Genomic DNA, 19,301 nt, shown 5'->3' with positions numbered 1-19,301 from the left:
CATTTCTGCTAGAGTCATATAGTTTCATTCCAACATTTTCCTTAATATTCATTGATCTTCATCCAACGTCTCTTCTTCTTGGTCTCGGGTCGTGTCAGTCCTTACTGTCCATTCCATCTAGTCCATCAACCTGGAAGTCTTATGTCTGAGGCCCTTAAGTCTCTTCCATGTCCCTTCTGCAGATCTTCTTCTTCTTGTTTATACTTGCCCTTTCCCTTGTCATTTGTTGGTCTCTTTCTTAATTTTTTTCCTTTCTCATTGAGGAGTAGGTCTCTGGGGGGTTCCAACCCAAAATTGTCTCCATCTCCCTTCATCAAACCCGCCCATTCCCCACAGCCCCATTCCCCACAGTCATCAATGTAATCCAAAAAATATTTAAAAACATTTCAAGGTCTCTCAAAAGTTAGGACCCTCCTCAGCTCCAGACTCCCCCTGACCCACTCCAACTTCAATCTTCAATGACAGCGGCTTATACTCCTGTAGGGCCTCAGGTTTCTCCATTTGTATTATTTGAGGTGCAACCGCATCCTCCTCCATTATCTTCTGCACTTGCCCAGTTAGTACAGGTTCATGAGTTGGTCCCTGAATGATTCCCTGTTTGTCCACAGTTGTTAACCACAACAGTCATCAAGTCCATTTTCTCATTCATCAAATCCATTTTCTCGTGCATCTGTTCCAGCAAGGCACTTGTCTTGCATAAAGCAAGCACCCAATCTTCCTCCCAGCTCATATATACAAATAGCGGAAGGCGGACTTCCTGTTTTGAACCTTCCCGCTTCGATGCCAAATTAAGATATTTCTTGATCCAATTTTCCATTTCTACTCACGGGTACTTGTTTTGAATCCAATTGTCCACAGGAAAAAGTCAGCGCTCTCCGGCAATGGCTGTGCGGCTTCACTCCGTAAAAATAGCAATCAGTTCGCAGCACCGCGCCACTCACCCCACTTCGCTCCGGCGCCCCAAAAAGGGGTTCCCGGTGAGTGGGGGGCGCTCCTGGTGCCCTGCCAAACCCCATGTTCCCAGGCTTCCTCCGCCTGGAATTTCTAGCGGGTCCCCACCTTCGCCGCGGCGGGAAGACCCAGTTTCTATGGAGCCCGTTCCTCCGATCGGAGGAACTCCTCCATTCACTGATGGTGCTGACCCGGAAGTTTGAGAGAACCATTTTCAGATGTGCTTCTCCTCTTTATTCTTTTATATCCCATACTCCCCACTCCTATGAATGTTTACTTAGTAGTTAAGTCCCATTGTTTTCATTAGGGTTTACTCCTGGGTGTGTGACTCCAGTAGCCCTTAATCACCAGGTAAGTTGAGGGGGGGGGATTGTTAAAAAAATGGTGGGCCTTCCCTGTTCAACCCACACACCCTCCAACATTTCTCCAATGAAAGTAGAGACATCCTATTCAATAATAATAATACTATTATTTATACCCCGCCCATCTGACTGGGTGGCCCCAGCCACTCTGGGCAGCTTCCAACATATGGTATATTAAAACACAACTAAACCTTAAAAAGCCCCTATAAAGGGCTGCCTTCTGATGTCTTCTAAAGTCTGTAACACCTTGGCTTGGGGGGTCACTTAACTCCATACCCTCCAACATTTCTCCAATGAAAATAGCGACGTCCTAAGGAAAAGCAGGATATTCTGGGATCAAATCAGAAACTGGGACGGCTTCTGTAAATCTAGGACTGTCCCCGGAAAATAGGAACACTTGGAAGGTCTTAACCCATAATTTTTCCTTTTTTGGTTCACTACTACCAGACGATGGAGTTTTCTTTTCACTTTCATTTGTAGGGGATACTCCTGGAAAGTATTGCATTAATGCTGTGCATAGGTATTTTATGAAGGCAGCAAATTGATTTTTATAGTTATTTCTGCTCTTGGGATTGAGTTAATACTTTGGACTAAGTAAATTTGTACAGTAAACTACAGTTTTATAGTTAACCATTAAGAGTTCAACCTCTGAGACCTGATATGGGCCGCATAGTCTCTTCACGCGGTGTTTTTATTTCCAGTGCAGCATGCTTTCAGCTATAATTTAGCCCTAATCATAAACAGGTGTACAGCAAGACCAAGCTTTAATTAAGATTTAAAAGCCTCATTGGAGCTTATTCATAAAGCTACATGCATACCGCTAGCGAGCTACTGCGGGCAGGGAAAACAGAAGAGTTACCTGATATAGCTGTTTAGGAGAAATCAATCTCAATACCATCAGACTTTCTCAATACCATCAGACTTCAATGTTGCCTTCTTATACATTATTTATTTGGCATAGGTGCATAAATGCTATATTACAAAAGGACAGCAAGAATAGTGATGTTTTCCATTAAAATGGGATGGCTTGAAGCGATGATGTAATGCTGTACAAAATGGCAATTTCTCTAGAATTCTGCCTACCGGATTATATATGCATAATTGCATATACAGAGAAACAGAAAAGATGGTGCCAAAATTAAGTTCTTTTCTACCTTGTTGATTTTAGTAGGAGAGATTTAAGCACATTTCCCTCCAAACACACCCTCAGCTGGTATTAAGCAATTGGCTTAGGCTAGACTTGGTTTTGCTATCAAATATTTCATTTATGCCTTCAGTCTTTTCATGCTCCCTCTGCACAAAAATAAGACGACAGACAAGAAACGCGAAATCAAATCTGGGATTGGACGAGGAGCAAGTGCTGCACTCAAAGCATTGGGCTGGTGGGCCTCTGTCACCTTTTATCTCTCGGAAGACACACCGCCATATGTTGCACCATCTGCAGCTCTTTTATAGCCTCCTCTTAGAAACCATTTGCAATCACAAAGCAATGCGCTGAATGTGAGGAAGACAAAACAGGTGGCTCAGCTCAAGGCCATCTCTCTCGAACGACTGGCTTGCAGTCTTCAGTGTTAAGACAGAGAAATGCTATTGGGTGACAGAGAGGAGGGGGACCTGCTCAACGCCTACTTTCCCTCTGCCTTCTCCCAAGAGGAAACCTGTCCCCAACATGATGATAACAGAATGAATGATGCAAGGAGGCAACTGCAGTGCAAGATAGCAAAACAGGTGGCAAGGAAACACCTAGCTACTTTAAATGAATTCAAATCTCCAGGGCCTGATGAACTGCTCTCTCCTGTTCTTCTGATGCTTCCATTATACAGTGGTACCTCGGGTTAAGTACTTAATTCATTCCAGATGTCCGTACTTAACTTGAAACACCACTTTAGCTAATGGGGCCTCCTGCTACTGCCGTGCCACCGGAGCACGATTTCTGTTCTCATCCTGAAGCAAAGTTCTTAACCCGAGGTACTATTTCTGGGTTAGCAGAGTCTGTAACCTGAAGCGTATGTAACCTGAAATGTATGTAACCCGAGGTACCACTGTATATTTTAAGGCACCAGGCAAACATGTTCCTCTTCAACCAGGCCTTTGGCTGATTAATATTCCACAGCCTTTTAAATATGTTTGTGGGAGGGAGGGTGGGTGTTTTGTTTTGTTTTACTATTTTGTTGCTTATTTGTATTTTTGTGTTTTTATCTTGTGAGCCACCCTGAGACCTTTTGATGAAGGGCAGTATATAATTCTAATCAATCAATCAATCAATCAATCAATCAATAAAATAAGTTTCTGATCATACCAGGCTCTGAAACCATCAACTGCTGCTAAGATTAATGATGGTTTCAGGTTTTCACATGACAACAAACCACAGTTAGTTGAAAACAGGAGCAAAAGTTTCCAATCTCCCTGTTCTGGTTACACTGAAGCATGTAGGGGCAGTGGCCCAGAAACTGAAAGTAGGCCCTGCTTCCATATCTCCACCTCTGCTCTAGCAAGGTGGAATTGCAGCTAATTGATGATAGTGCAGAGATAGTAAGAGGGAATCAGATTGCTGCCTTTGTCCATTGAACATAAATATAAGGAACGGTTATCCCCAGTCTTTCCTTGAGAGGACATGTTCACTCAAGGCAACATCTCCCATCCAGATGCTATTCAGATTCAGACGTTCTGAAAAGTGAAAGTTCCCTCAATTTCCAAAGTATAATTTCCATCTATTTAGGCTTATACAGTGATACCTCGGGTTACATATGCTTCAGGTTACATACACTTCAGGTTACAGACTCCGCTAACCCAGAAACAGTACCTCGGGTTAAGAACTTTGCTTCAGGATGAGAACAGAAATTGTGCTCCAGCGGCGCGGCAGCAGCAGGAGGCCCCATTAGCTAAAGTGGTGCTTCAGGTTAAGAATAGCTTCAGGTTAAGAACGGACCTCCAGAACGAATTAAGTACTTAACCCGAGGTACCCCTGTATTATAGTGTCACGCCATAATAGTTCTGGGTAGCTTTTCAAAAAATCTTATAAAGCATATCCATTTACCCTATGCTCTATGAGGTAAAAGACCAGAAAATAGTTCTGAAATTTCTATACAGAAGGAAATGATAAAAGTGGACCTCCAGCAATAGAGGTTTATTTCTGAAAGCAATCCTATAAATGGATTGTTTGCAAAGATCTAGCCAGGACTTCTCTTTCAGATTCTTTTTGTTTGTTTCAGAAGAAGATGCTGAGCAGAGCTGTAGAGAACAGGTGCAAAGAAAAAGGACCTGAGACAAACAGAGATACCCGAAGAGCGAAAATGTCAGATTACCACAGGCTTTATTAAGCTCTGACTGCTTGAAATGCCAAAGTATAAGAAAAATGACCACAGGAAAGGCAGCTGTGTCTGCACACAGCTTTGATCTCCACCTGTCCTATGAAATAAAAACGGTCTAGAGCAACTGTATAATTTTATAAGACATTCAAAATCCTCCAGGGTATAACTATGTAAGCAATAGGAAAAGAAAAACATGAATTGTGTTTGGGGTGGATTTTTGTAAAAAGGTGTGTTTTTTCCAGGATTGTGTACTAAAAATTAGGTATTTGTTAGTTGGTTGTCAAAGGGAAAGCACAAATGAAAAAAAAAAAGCAACTACTCATTGCTATGTGGATAAAATCTTCTATGCTGCATGCCAGAGGAAATGAAAACAATTTGAAGAAAATGCAGTCTGTACAATAGCCCAGCAAGGTAGCGACATTTTCAAAGGCACTTTGAAGCAGGAGCAATGAATTCTAATCAAAATAAAGAAGACTGAAACATGCAAAACAGCAGGCAACCTTTCTCAGCAGTTCCTCCAAAGCAGAGACAAGCCATTTGGTTGTTCACACACAGATCTCAATCCAAAACTTAAAAACACCAGCAGAACCAGAAATGTGAATAAGATTACTGCTTATGGGGATGGTAGTGGTGGAGAATGTAGCAATCACTCCCCTGGCTCAGAACGTCACGTACACTGTAGAACAAAGCTGGAGTTTGGTGCATTAGAGACCTTTCCCTTTTTTCCTCCCACCCCCCCAACCATGTTGGTAATTCTGTGCATGTATTGCATTGGACACGTGGAGGTGGATGGGAAAGCCTCTGCAGTCAAGGGAACTTGGTGTACACATTGACCAGATGTCAATAAACCAACCAGGGTTTATTATGACATGAATGAGTCTAGCCTCATCTCGGATTCACATGCTCCCTCTTGGGCACAGCAACAAGCAGTTTGGAAGATTTCACTTTTCTCTTGATTAACCTCAGTTTACCAAGTCACCCAAACCTGATAAACTGTGGTTAATTGAGACTGGAGACAAATCCTTCTGATTTCCTTGCAGTGACACCAGATGAAGAAAAGGGAAAGGAGAGCACTTAAGTTCAGGGGTAGGCCAGGCTCGATCTCATCACAATAAATAACAGTTTCCATGATTCTCAAATGCTGCAATTGTAGCTCTCCTGACTTCTAACCTGAGTCCACAATTACTGTTTATTAGGGATTGATGAAACAGTCTCGATCTGGTCAATCAGAAGTGGATTGCAAAGTCCATTCCCTTCTAATTCTTTTAGGATCTTTTAGGGAAAATACTAAATGAATCCACACACTTTCAGTAATTTAAATTGTTTTGGAGTAACTTGCAAGGTAGTTCAACCGTGTCTCTGGTCCTTCCTTCCTTCTAACAATAATTTTTAGCTGTTTGTTGCAGCTTGCAGCGGCTAGAAAACATGGTAGTTGCCAGACTTATTGAAAACATTTGACTAAAAGGCTTCTGGAAGTGGAGCTTTTCCTTTGAACAATTAGCCAGGAAGCATTGTCATTCAAAACAAATGAAAATTTTCCCATTTTTTTGTCCTGGAAAAATCCCAGTTTTTGTTCTGGTCTGTGCTCATTGTTCTGTTGTTCCCAAAACAACAACTTATCAGGTGATTTTAATATCTGATATCCGATAATTAAAGCAAATGAGTTCAACCTTTCATTGTTCAAACTTCATTACAGGATTGCAACTCGAACAGATAATGCAAAATTCATTCGCACACATAATTGTTACAGCATGTTAATCACCTAAGCTGCCTTGTATTTGGCAGAAATTGCTGGATGATTGCCTATGCAGTGACAATGCTAATGTAACCATTTGGTTGGTCCTAGTGGCCAGATTTACTGTCTGGTGGATTATCTCAAGGACAGCCTCTTTCAAATGCTGCTGCTATTTCCTTTTTATTTTTTCTAACTGATTTGTTTCAGACCCCAGAGGCAGAACATGAGCTGCCAATCCACAGGCCTAATCTGGCCCACCATATATTCCCTAGTGGTCTTCTAGAGACCCAGAGACCAATTGGTCTATGGTGGTTTGCTCACCCACAATTGCCAGCACACCAGGAAGAAGAGTCGAGACGAACAAATGTGGATAAATAGGTTATATTTATTATATATAACAACTTGAGGACCTGCAAAACAAACTAACTAGTCATATTCATTCAGTGTAACTAAATCAAATTAAGTCTCAGCAGGTGTTCATTAATATATTGGGGTGGGGTTGATTTCTACTCCCATTACCTGGGCAAGGAAACCTTGCTTGCACTGAAGTTTCCTAAGATTCCACTGAGGGTCATATTGGGTTTGCTATGATTTTTACTCAGTATGATCCTCCTCCAGCTGTCAATGCAGTGTAAGACACAGGAAAAAGACAAATTATATCTAAAACAAAGTTCTAAAATGTAAACAACTATGAAGTCATCATAAAATTTGAAAACTCTTAACCAAAGGCTTAAGCACATAAACACACATATTTTTTTACCATGCATCTAAAAGCTAGAATGAAGGGGCTTGTCAGGCCTCCCCGGGGTATGGAGTTTCAGAGGAGAAGTACCACTATGGAGATGACATGCAACTTGTAGCCTATGCTCCTTCTTCCAAAGGACATGGCACACAACAGGTAGTCCTGAATTTATTTAAACATCTCAGGGAGAGTCCCCTCTCATTTATTATATAGTGGTTGAACAACTTCAGTTTCATTTCGAGGTGATGAATGTAACAAGGAGACCATTTTCTGCTGACATGCTTTCATTGACACTGTGTTCAGACTACTTTGATCGATGAACTTGAAGCATCTTTGCAGAGAACAAATCTGCGCTCCACCATTAAAGTTATGTGCAAAGAAACGTAAGAGGTTCAGACACAAGACCTAGGACCTTTTTATCAACTCCAGTTGTTTTGTTCTGTGTGTACCCTATCAAATAAATACAATTTACAACAAAGCCCTTTCAACGGTAGAAAAGGCTGCCCTATTTTCTGTTATGGTTTTAGCAACCACAAAGCAAAACTTCCATTGAAGTTTATCTTGCAGCGTACAAATGAAAGAACAGGATCCTTTTGAAAGCATCTGCAATAAATCAGAACAATGTTGTCCTACACACCTACTGAGCTGAAGCTAGATCAATATATAATGAGTTGTTTTATGTGTAATAGGACAAAGAGCTTTAATGGTAAGCACTGGCATTATGAAATTAAGAGCCAATTCAGTTGTGTAGCTGTGCAGGAGATTGCTTGTTCGAAGCTATTCTGACATGTTCCTGGTTGGCTCACACAATGAGGACCCTCTTGAGATTGTTTTGTTTCCAGGAACTTTATTATTGCACTGAGCCAACAGTACACCATTATTTCTAGTATGGCCCGGCAAAGACTACGTAATCCAGTGGCGTAGCGTGGGGGGTGCAGGGGGTGCCGGCCGCACCGGGCGCAACATCTGGGGGTTAGGGTTAGGGGCGCAAATCCACGGGTTAGGGGGCGCAAATTACTTACCTTGCCCCGGGTGCTGACAACCCACGCTACGCCACTGACGTAATCCCTTCCCTAACAAGTGGTTCTCCAGGTGCTGCTAAGCTAAAACTCTCATCATCTGTGGCCTGTTGTTCAGCAATATATGGAAAGCTACAGGACAAGAAGAGGAAAAGACAGAGCACCATTTGCCCCATGGTTCCCAACTGAAACTATACAACTGTCTGTCCTGAACAATGACATTTCCCCTCTCTCAGGGTATAGGCTCAGTTGATCATTAGGGCAACAAATGAGCCTTAGATCAGGATTGGTAGCAAACTAGCAGTCGGTGAAGTTCTTTCAGAATTTGTGTCATATGCTTACAACCTTTTTATGATAAAACCCAACTCCAGCTGGCTTAAAATATATTGTAAGTCATATATACAATTGATATCTTCTAAATATCTGTAACAATACAATTAAAAAGCAATTTTAGCAATTAAAAAAACAGTCAAAAACAGCATCCTAGCTAGCTATTAAATTTGTATTCCGCCCTTCCAAAGGTGCCCAGAGTAGAAAACCTACAAATGTTAAAATAATACATTTTTTAAAAAAATCTTTACCCTCTTCCACATTTTACTATTTCTTCCTAAAAAAAAACCCCCAGCTAATCTTTTCCTGATTTTTGTTCAACTTTGATATGACACCATAACATCAAATGAAGCCATTTGATTAATTCCTGGCCCACAACATGAGAGTGTACAATAGACTGAAAATTTCTCCCATTTTTTTCTCTCTTCACTACCGTGTAATACCCTTGGATGTCATAAACCTATAGTTTAACCTTCAAGTCTTGACTTTGATTTCCGTTTGCAAAAAGCAAGTGAGACTTCGCAAACCACATCTTCATAAGGTTGCCATATCAGTCTGGTTCTGCTGTAGCATGTCGAATATCTGACAAGCCATTGTTTTACATCAAGTTCTGAACACCACTTTCAGTGCCAGAAAATTGCTTTGAGGGCAAGCTGCAAGGGTGTAAGTGTCTTCTGAAAGCTGGATCACTTCATTCTTTTGTATTTTACAGAAAGTCCTGGCCTCCTGAGCCATGTCCCCGTTGGAATAAAAATTCTTGACGTCAATGACAACCCTCCAGAGCTTGCTGAAGACTATGATGTAGTTGTCTGTGAGAATGCAAAGCCGAACCAGGTAACCTGATAGTCGCACTCCTAATATCATATTTGAAAGGCATATAGTTTTTAAAAGTGTTTAATAGAGGAGATCGAAGATGTATGTGTATGTAGCCGTGTGATTCAAATATGTAAATTGAATTAAACATTTCAGACTGCACTAGAGATCTACAGGACAACATACAGTGTTTTTATATATACACAGGGTTGTACTTAACCAAGTCCTATTCAGAGTACACCTATTGCAGTTAATGAGCCTATGTTAGTCATGCTTGTTAAATTTAGTGGGTCTGAATAGGACCAGGACTGAATACCACCAGATAGATAGATAGATAGATAGATAGATAGATAGATAGATAGATAGATAGATAGATAGATAGATTTAGAGCTTAAGAATCCAAAACCTTTCATAAGAAATATACAGTAATCAATCTCCTGAACATACTGTATGCAATGAAGAGGCCAGATAGATATCCCTTGGGAGAGAATCCCAGAGGGCATGGGCCACAGAGAAAGTCATGTGCCTCATAACCAGAGGAAGAAGCTTTCAGAAGATATACTCATCTGGAAGAAGACACTTCCTGATGAAAGTTGATCCAACAATGTGTAGGAGTTTTTTTAATGGGTTTGTGAATAGCACACAGAGGCATGCTGATGACAAGTGGACTCCTTTGAATACTGCAGCAATGGCACCCCAGCAGTCTGTCCATGTCAGCTACATCTCCTCTAACGTTCTGTAACTTGTACAACTGTAAATAAACTTTTTGCTGCTGTGGGCTCCTTAAAGGTGACTAGGCATGGAACTCTCACTACAAATTCCCATACTTGTTGTTTGACATTATTTTTCCTGGCTACGTTGTTTTGGAATTGCTAAGGATATTAATTATTATTATTGTTGTTGTTGTTGTTGTTGTTGTTGTTGTTGTTGTTGTTGTTATTATTATTATTATTATTATTATTATTATTATTATATTTTTCCCCAGCCACTCTGGGCGGCTTGCAGCAAAGATATTAAAAATACATTAAAACATCAGTCATTAAAAACTTCCCTAAACAGAGCTGCCTTTAGATGTCTTCTAAATGTCAGATAGTTGTTTATTTCCTTGACATCTGATGGGAGGGTGTTCCACAGGGTGGGCACCACTATCGAGAAGGCCCTCTGCCTGGTTCCCTGTAACTTATTATTTATTGAATTTATATACCATCCTATACATGGGGGGGGGGGTGTGTCAGGGCGGTTCACAGAATGAAATCAAGATATAAAATCACACACACACAATTTTTTTTAAGGGCATAGGATGGCAAGTGCAAATGCACAGAATAAAATGCATCCATTTTGAATTGTATTCCAGCAATCTGCCGATGTGGGTGGATGACAGAGGTTTTTCCCCTCCAGGTCTTATGTTTTATTTCCCAGTGCTAGAACGATGTTGTTCAACAGTTTATCTTTACATTTGCATAGGACAAAATAAAACCACATATCTGCTGTGTCTTTTCTTATCCCGCAATTCACTGCTGAGTTACAACTGGGGAAATAACATAAACCCTGATGTAACAATCTCTCAGATTTAATAGTTTTGCCTGGCAATGCAAATGCAAGGGGGAGGGGGGGGACCCTGTTAACTGTTATTGCACTGTGTCAGCAATGCTGGCTCTAACTGAAAGGTGGCTTCTGAGTGCCAGCGCTGTGCCATTGTGCTTAAGACTGAGCACAGATTGGAGATATCTGATGTATATTCACTTCAATGCACCCAGTAGGTGAGAATGCTTCACTCCTCTCTTCTGGAATGTTAAATACAGTGGTACCTTGGGTTACAGAGGCTTCAGGTTACAGACACTTCAGGTTACAGACTCCGCGAACCCAGAAATAGTACCTTGAGTTAAGAACTTTGCTTCAGGATGAGAACAGAAATCGCGTGGTGGCAGTGGAAGGCCCCATTAGCTAAAGTGGTACCTCAGGTTAAGAACAGTTTCAGGTTAAGAACGGACCTCCGGAACGAATTAAGTTCTTAACCCAAGGTACCACTGTACTCGGATTACATGGTATGGCTTTCATTCCATTCCAGAGTCAACTCTCTTTGGAATATTTCAAACCACTCTGAGAATCAGCAGTAAACTTTTCACAATTCTTTTGACTTCTTTCAAGAGTCCTCAGATGTTTTCCCTGAGGAAGACCCCCTCCCCCCCCACCAACTCACTTTGAATCTAATCATAAGTGAAAGTTTGGAAGCATCTATGCACCCCCAAATATTTGTACACCATTATTGCAAATTGTCAACAAGGGCAGTTCTTTGAGTTTCCTTTTTTTTTTTAATCCTACACAATAGGATCCAATGGAAGGCAGGCATTTTGTACTGGGAAATAAATTTCTTGCAAAAGAAAATCAACCAAAGGCAAACAAAAATTCCCAGGGGCAGAAGTAGAAGTCCCAAGGAGAATGGAATCACTGGACTGTAGCATGCCAATATGAGACCCGGTGATGAAAATAAACTTATATGTGAAAATACTTAAGTGACACGTTAATCCTCCTCTGTTAGTATTAATGCAAATGTCTAACTAACAAAATCTTCGGAATGACTTTGAATTTAAGACTCCTGACATACATTCTGAGCATGTGTTTAGTTCATTTTACAGTGGTGCCCCGCAAGACGAATGCCTCGCAAGACGGAAAACTTGCTAGACGAAAGAGTTTTCCGTTTTGGAGGTGCTTCGCAAAACGAATTTCCTATGGGCTTGCTTCGCAAGACGACAATGTCTTGCGAGTTCCTGCTGGTTTTTTCCCTCCCCCCTTTTTCTAAGCCGCTAAGCCGCTTATCAGCTGATCCGATCAGCAGATAAGCCGCTAAAAGCTGCTAATAGCGCTAATCCACTAATCCTTTAATGGGCTTGCTTCGCAAGACAAAAAAACCGCTAGACGAAGAGAATCACAGAACGGATTCTTTTTGTCTTGCGAGGCACCACTGTACATTGTTGCTGAAATGTTTTGAGCAGAGAAATAAAACAGCAGCAGCAGCAGCAGCAGCAACAGTAACAACAACAACAATAACAATAATGCAGCTAATGGAAAAAAATAGTCATATTATGACACTAGATAGGTAGAAAATTGTGAAAGAAAGCTCAGCTTACAAGATCCTGCCGAGTTCTGCCAAAATTTGAATCCAGTTCAAAGTTCATCACATCCACAATTCAATTTTCCTTCCAGGTTATCCAGACTATCGGTGCCACGGACAGAGATGACTTTGCAAATGGTCAAAGATTTCACTTTTCTCTGGACAACAGTTTCCCTTTGAATCCCAACTTTACGCTAAAGGACAATGAAGGTAAATCACACATTACTCTGCAAGCAAGGCTTGGTGTTTGTGTGGGATGTCTCGTTGAACAGAATTACTTCTTTTCTCATAATCTTTTTTGTCAGTGGGTGAAAACCACCATCTGTCAGGGCAGAAGTGGTTCATATAGCAAGGACTACATATTCATAACCTTTGCATTGTGAATGATGAATATCTAGGAATCATTTTGGAAGAAAATCACCTTGTAATATTTCTTCCCTGCTCTGTATTTTATTAGCTTTTGTAGTTACTCTGCATGTTTTTTAAAGGTTTTTTTGAGAGTTCTGTTGGGTTATAGAGTTGTACTTTAGCTTCTTGCTTGGGTGACACTAAGACCATAACCATAACAGATATTACGTTTTTTAAACATTTATTTGTTGCATTTATATATTACCTGTATAGTGGATAAATCATCTGGCGAGTTTACAAACATTATTAACAATACAAAATGCAAAGCAAAGTTCAAAACAATGCAATCAGTTATAGTCAATACAAACTAGCATTATGAAAATAATCTAAAATCCAAATAATCTAAAACTAATAGACTGTGGCATAAAACCATATCAACTCTTAACACGGGGATAAGAACTTGGTGCAAGAATTTAAAAGCAACAAACAAATATATCTGTTATTATTAAAAGGGGGGTGAGAATGGTTTTTTGCAGGTGAGTCTATGAACAGCTTTCACATCCTTCCCTGAAAACATTAAAGATAGTTTCCATATTTGTTTGTTTGTTTGTTTATATCATTTTTATCACACTTTTCAGTCAAACAGGCTCCCAGAGCAGCTTGCATACAGTCAAGAAATAAGAGGACATTCCCTACTCATTGCATTAAAAGCCAAGATACACATCATTAAAGGAAAGGAGGATGGGGAAGGGAGGCGGGAGAGGCAACTCAGGCACCAATTGTTAAAGTTATATTGAGTTTGAAGTTGAATGGAGCTTCTTAGTATAAACTAGGAAGAAGAAGAAGAGTTTGCACTTGATATCCCACCTTTCACTCCCCTTAAGGAGTCTCAAAGCAGCTTATAATCTCCTTTCCCTTCCTCCCCCACAACAAACACTCTGTGAGGTGAGTGAGGCTGAGAGACTTCAGAGAAGTGTGACTAGCCCAAGGTGCATGTGGAGGAGCAGGGAAGCGTACCTGGTTCACCATATTACGAGTCCACCACTCTTAACCACTACATCACCTATCCAGACAACATAATTTTCTGTACCCTATTTATAACTCAGCCATTCTCTTTCTTCATCCTCCTTTGCCAGTCACACCATTCCATTCTTCCTCCTTCCCAGTTTATTTAGTTAAAAACAAAACAGCTTTTAGCCATTCTGTGGCAATTGAATTTCCATTTATCTGGGGGCTTTGAGAGCACTGTCACATTCGGATTGCTTATTTGTTTCCCTAAATATCATTGGATCTCTGCAAACCGTGGGACTACCCTGAATGTGCCAAGGAGTAGATGGTGTGATTTTTCACTACATTTGTTTAAGCACACAAAGAGTTGAAGCAAAAAAGAATGAGAACGATAAAAAGGTAAAGGTACCCCTGACCGTTATGTCCAGTCGCAGACGACTCTGGATTTGCAGTGCTCATCTTGCTCTATAGGCCAAGGGAGCCGGCGTTTGTCCTCAGACAGCTTCCAGGTCATATGGCCAGCATGACTAAGAATTAAAGGCAACTGAGAAATCCAAAGAAGGGCTTTTAGGGTTTCTACTTTCTTAACCATTCGGGCATTGCATTTAGTAGATCAAGATGCAATTAGACCCTTCCCAAAAAAAGAATTTGAAACATTGATTAAAAAAATTGTGTATTTCAAAACACATGAGTTCTGTTTATTGGATCCTTAAGTGTGTGGAGGGCTTTGCTGTTTCTTTTAAAGAATACAAATGTGTGCAAATAGCTGAACCCCAAAACATGAGAACCTGTCAGCAAGGTAAGATTTGTCAAGTCTCACCTGAAAAATGTTATAAAACGAAACCTAAAGATACAGATATATAATACCCATTTTTAATCATATTTTTATAGCCTAATTCTGTTGAAAGACTTCATGCAAATAGTGTTGGGCAACAAATTAAAATTTGCCAGAAGGAAAGACACAAAGCAGGATCTCCCATATCCCCTTCTCCTGGCATTTTATGGTAATATGTTTTAAAAAATCCTCAGATTGTGAATAATAAATGAACAAGTATTCTCCGAAGTGCTCTGGTATTCACTTGCCATAGCTCTACCATTATATCTCTGTTGCTTTGGGAGTTTCCCCAAAGTCTTTATTCAATACATTTTCCAGTACAGTAGCTCAATATAACTAGTCTGAGATAAACATACTCTTTGGCATGGAAGAAGAGGGATACAGTTGCCTTAGGTGGACTGTGGATTTTGGAGAATCGTGCTTCCAAATTTTTAAAGACTTTGTTGCATTTCAGGCAGATGTTATCTGCAAGCTAAAAGTTCCAAGATTGAAATTTATATAATTAGGATCCTCAAGCTGAGGTGACTTGCATAACCACCTAACTCCATGTGAGACGAGATTCATGTGGAAAGATGGAATACATAATCATCTGTCTTTCTGGCCAGGAAGTCAAGCATGTGCTGATGGGCTCATTACAAAGCCCAGTTCCAGCTGGCAGGTTTAACAAAAAAAGTCACACTGATTCAACCCTGTTTGAACAGGGAGCCAGGCAACCTCGTCATCTTAATTCAGTACCTCACTCTTCAGGAGCTTGGGGTTCTTTTCTTCCAAGATTCACATTATTCAAGAAAATATGCCTTACTATTTGGATTGCAAGGTCAGAAGAAATATATTTGACAAGCCTGTTCAGAAGATTCTTGGCTGTATCTAGACCAATAAAAGGTCTATGGTACCAACAGTGATAGGTGCTTGATTTATTTATTTTTGAAATATTCACGAAGAATACACATGTCAGAATATAAAATAGTGTTATAGATTTGGCAGGATCCTCCCACCCAACCCTAGAAATTAATGATAGGTAGGGTTTTGATTATTTGGAGTATTGAAGGGAAGATTGGAGGTCACTGGAAAAGTACAGGCTAAGATTCCTTTCCAAGCCACAGCCTTACCTGGGATAGGCATTAACATGTAAAATGGGGTTGATGGTCTGGGCAGACAAAGTTTGCCATGGTGGTGGGGTGTGGGTTTGAAGTGACAGGAAAAGAGAATTTTTAATAATTGTGCTGGGAAGAAGAAGGGAGAAAAAGAAGACTGGGATCCATCTTGGACAGGCTGGCTGAAGGCTGGCTGGGAAAGATAGCTTAGACTTCAGGGCTGCACCTCTGTGGGAGACAAACCCCTACTGAAATGACCATGCTGTAAGATCTGGACTCCTTCCATGCAGACTGAAGGTGTAAATAGGTGAATAAACCATATTTCTTAAAGCTGCAAAAGTCTCCACCATGTTTCAATTCTCCAAAGGAACACAGACCCTGGGTGAGTGTCTGGAACCCTATTTAAAATGTTAATGGGTGAATACCCCATGGACTCTTGCTGTCATTCAGCAGAGAGAGGGGGAGGCACCCAACTTTTGTAACAATGTATTCTCACCCAGAAATGTTTCTGTTGCGTATAGTGAAGTGGCAGAGTACCAGTGGAAAGACAAGAGGGTTTATTGAATACTAGGGCTGTGAACAGTCCCCTAGTTCTATTTGGGGACCTGTTCCAGTGCTCCAGAACAGCATCAATATGACCCAGACTTCCCCTCCCCTCCTTGTCACCTGGCTGGTCTCCTTCAGACAACCACAGCAAAATCCTGGGGTTTTGGATCAGGATTTGGGATTACGCTATTGGAGTTGCAGAGTTCTCTTTCAATATTATTGTTCCAGCCGGATTAATTTCAAGTAAATACCGGAAAAGCAAAAAAAAAACCACAAACACCTGGAGTGGGTAATGGTTAAGAATAGTAGCCAAAAGGGCTTCCTTAAGTGGCCAAAAGGGATTCATGATGCACAATAAGGAGGTAGCAGCATACCACAAAATGGGTAGTTTCCTAAAAAAAAGCTCAACAATTCCGGTAGATAGTCTCTTGAAAGTTGGACATGCCTGACATAGTCCAATGACAAGAGAGAATGCATAGTAGCCACCAAATACTCAGTTTTTGTTTGAGGAATGGGGTAGAAAACTGGTCAGGAATAGAGATCTTGAAAGTAGCATGGACTCCCTGAACCAGAGCAATCCAAGCTACAACATTTTGTCCCTGTTCCCACATGTATATCAGTTCCCAGCTTTCCATTGCACCCATTCAGCATTCTTTCTGCTCTAATCACAAGAAGCATGCAGATAGGTTAGGCTGGGGGAAGGAGCTAAATTAAACCCCCTTCCAAATGATGCCCCTGAAGTGAATTCCTCTCCAGAACCAAGGAGATTATAGGCAGCTGTTGCTGTCAACGTTAAAAAGACAAATGCCTGACTGCATATGAGCATAGATCTTCCTTCTCCAAAGCTTTCAAAGAGAGTCCAGGGGTCAGGGGCCTTTTGAAATCATGACCTTTTGCTTCATTCTTCCTTTTTGGAGAATTGATGTGTTTAAGGAAAAATAAAATAATGAAAGTACTCACTTCCTTTCAGGCCCTTGACTTGTATGTATTTATTTTATCCTGCAAATATCCTCACCCCACCCCGATTTGTTTTTTTTTTTATAAGATATTTATTGAGATTTCCAAAGTATTACAAAATAAAAATTAAAAAAAAAATAAAAATGGTTAAAAACAACTCATTCTTTCCATTACTTATTTTTCATTAGCTTGTTTCCCAGACCTCCTCGGGTCTCCCTTTTTTGTATTCTAGTTCAGTTTGTTGGTTCAGCAAATCCTTACCCTCTTTGTTTATCCTAGTCTTTAATCTTAAAATATTGTAACGTTAAATTTTTACCTATTAATAATCCATTTTTCATATTCCCTTATAGTATTACAGCTGGAAACCACTTAATTTCTATCCAACATCATTCTAACATTCATTAATTTTGCAATATTTCTGTAGATAGTCTTTAATTTTTTCCCAATCTTCTTCCACCGACTCTTCTCCCTGGTCTCGGATTCTGCCAGTCATTTCCACCAGTTCCATATAGTCCATCACCTTCATCTGCCATTCTTCCAGGGTGGGTAGATCTTGTGTCTTCCAATACTTTGCAATGAGTATTCTTGCTGCTGTTGTGGCATACATAAAAAAAGTTCTGTCCTTCTTTGGCACCAATTGGCCAACTATGCCTAGGAGAAAGGCCTCTGGTTTCTTCAAGAAGGTATATTTAAATACCTTTTTCAATTCATTATATATCATCTCCCAGAAAGCCTTAATCCTTGGGCACACGTCCACCAAAGGTGAAAGAATGTACCTTCAGTTTCTTTACATTTCCAACATTTATTATCGGGCAAATGATAGATTTTTGCAAGCTTGACTGGGGTCATGTACCACCTGTATACCATTTTCATAATATTCTCTCTTAAGGCATTACATGCCGTAAACTTCATACATGTGGTCCATAACTGTTCCCAGTCAGCCATCATTATGTTATGTCCAACATCTTGTGCCCATTTAATCATGGCAGATTTCACCGTTTCTTCCTGAGTATTCCATTTCAACAGCAAGTTATACATCTTTGACAAAATCTTAGTTTTGGGTTCTAACAGTTCTGTTTCTAATTTTGATTTTTCCACCTGGAAACCAATTTTCTTGTCCGAATTATATGCCTCCATTATCTGATAATAATGAAGCCAATCTCGCACTTTGTTTTTTTAGTTTCTCAAAACTCTGCAATTTCAGTCTATCTCCCTCTTGTTCCAGAATTTCCCAATATTTTGGCCACTTGGCCTCCATATTGAGCTTTTTCTGTGCTTTTGCTTCCATCGGTGACAACCACCTTGGGGTTTTGTTTTCCAATAAATACTTATATCTTATCCTGACATTAAACAATGCTTTCCTGACAATATGATTCTTGAATGCTTTATGTGCTTTGACCTTATCATACCACAGATATGCATGCTATCCAAATACGCTATTAAAACCTTCTAAATCCGTATTTTCAAGAAGCAGCCATTCTTTCAACCAGCAAAAAGTTGCTGATTCATAATAAAGTTTAAAGTCTGGCAGGGCAAATCCACCCCTTTCCTTTGCATCAGTTAATATCTTAAATTTTATTCTAGGCTTCTTGCCCTGCCAGACAAATCTAGAAATGTCTCTCTGCCACTTCTTGAAGCAATCCATTTTGTCCACAATTTGCAATGTTTGAAACAAAAACAACATTCTAGGCAATACATTCATTTTTATTGCAGCAATGCGACCCAGCAGTGAAAGCTTCAAGTTTGACCAAATTTCTAAATCTTTTTTCACTTCGGCCCAGCATTTTTCATAGTTGTCTTTAAATAAATTCCCATTTTTTGCTGTCATATTAATCCCCAGGTATTTCACTTTCTTAACCACTGTCAAACCTATCTCATTCTGAAACCTCTCTCTCTCAATCGGTGTTAAATTTTTCTCCAAAACCTTGGTTTTTAACTTTTTCAGTTTTTAACTTATTCACCCCACCCCGATTTGACAAGCTTTCCCAAAGCTTTTTTTTAAGCTCTGGTCTTCCTAGATTCCTTCAACCATTATATTGTTACAATTGCCAACTTCATCTTTCAGATTTTGTTTCATTGTGTCTCAAACTTGCCTTGGGATTTTTTTTTAAAGTACATCCTTTCCATCTTTTGTGCTA

At 40.2% G+C, this 19,301-nt stretch overlaps 1 protein-coding gene across 7 annotated transcripts in view; it reads left to right on the top strand.

The window, feature by feature from the left end:
- The window catches only part of CDH18 (cadherin 18), a 686,153-nt gene that overhangs the window by 651,364 nt on the left and 15,488 nt on the right, over positions 1-19,301 (top strand). For all 7 annotated transcript variants that reach the window (XM_081206324.1, XM_081206320.1, XM_081206319.1 and 4 more), the window contains 2 exons: positions 9,163-9,284; positions 12,468-12,585. In XM_081206324.1, the coding sequence (XP_081062450.1) occupies positions 9,163-9,284; positions 12,468-12,585 (240 nt within the window). The remainder of the gene's footprint in view (positions 1-9,162; positions 9,285-12,467; positions 12,586-19,301) is intronic.

The sequence above is a fragment of the Podarcis bocagei genome (assembly GCF_964188305.1).
Source record: "Podarcis bocagei genome assembly, chromosome: 8".
Lineage (NCBI taxonomy): Eukaryota > Metazoa > Chordata > Lepidosauria > Squamata > Lacertidae > Podarcis > Podarcis bocagei.
The sequence above is the reverse complement of the archived record's forward strand: the minus strand, read 5'-3'. Positions and strand labels throughout refer to the sequence as shown.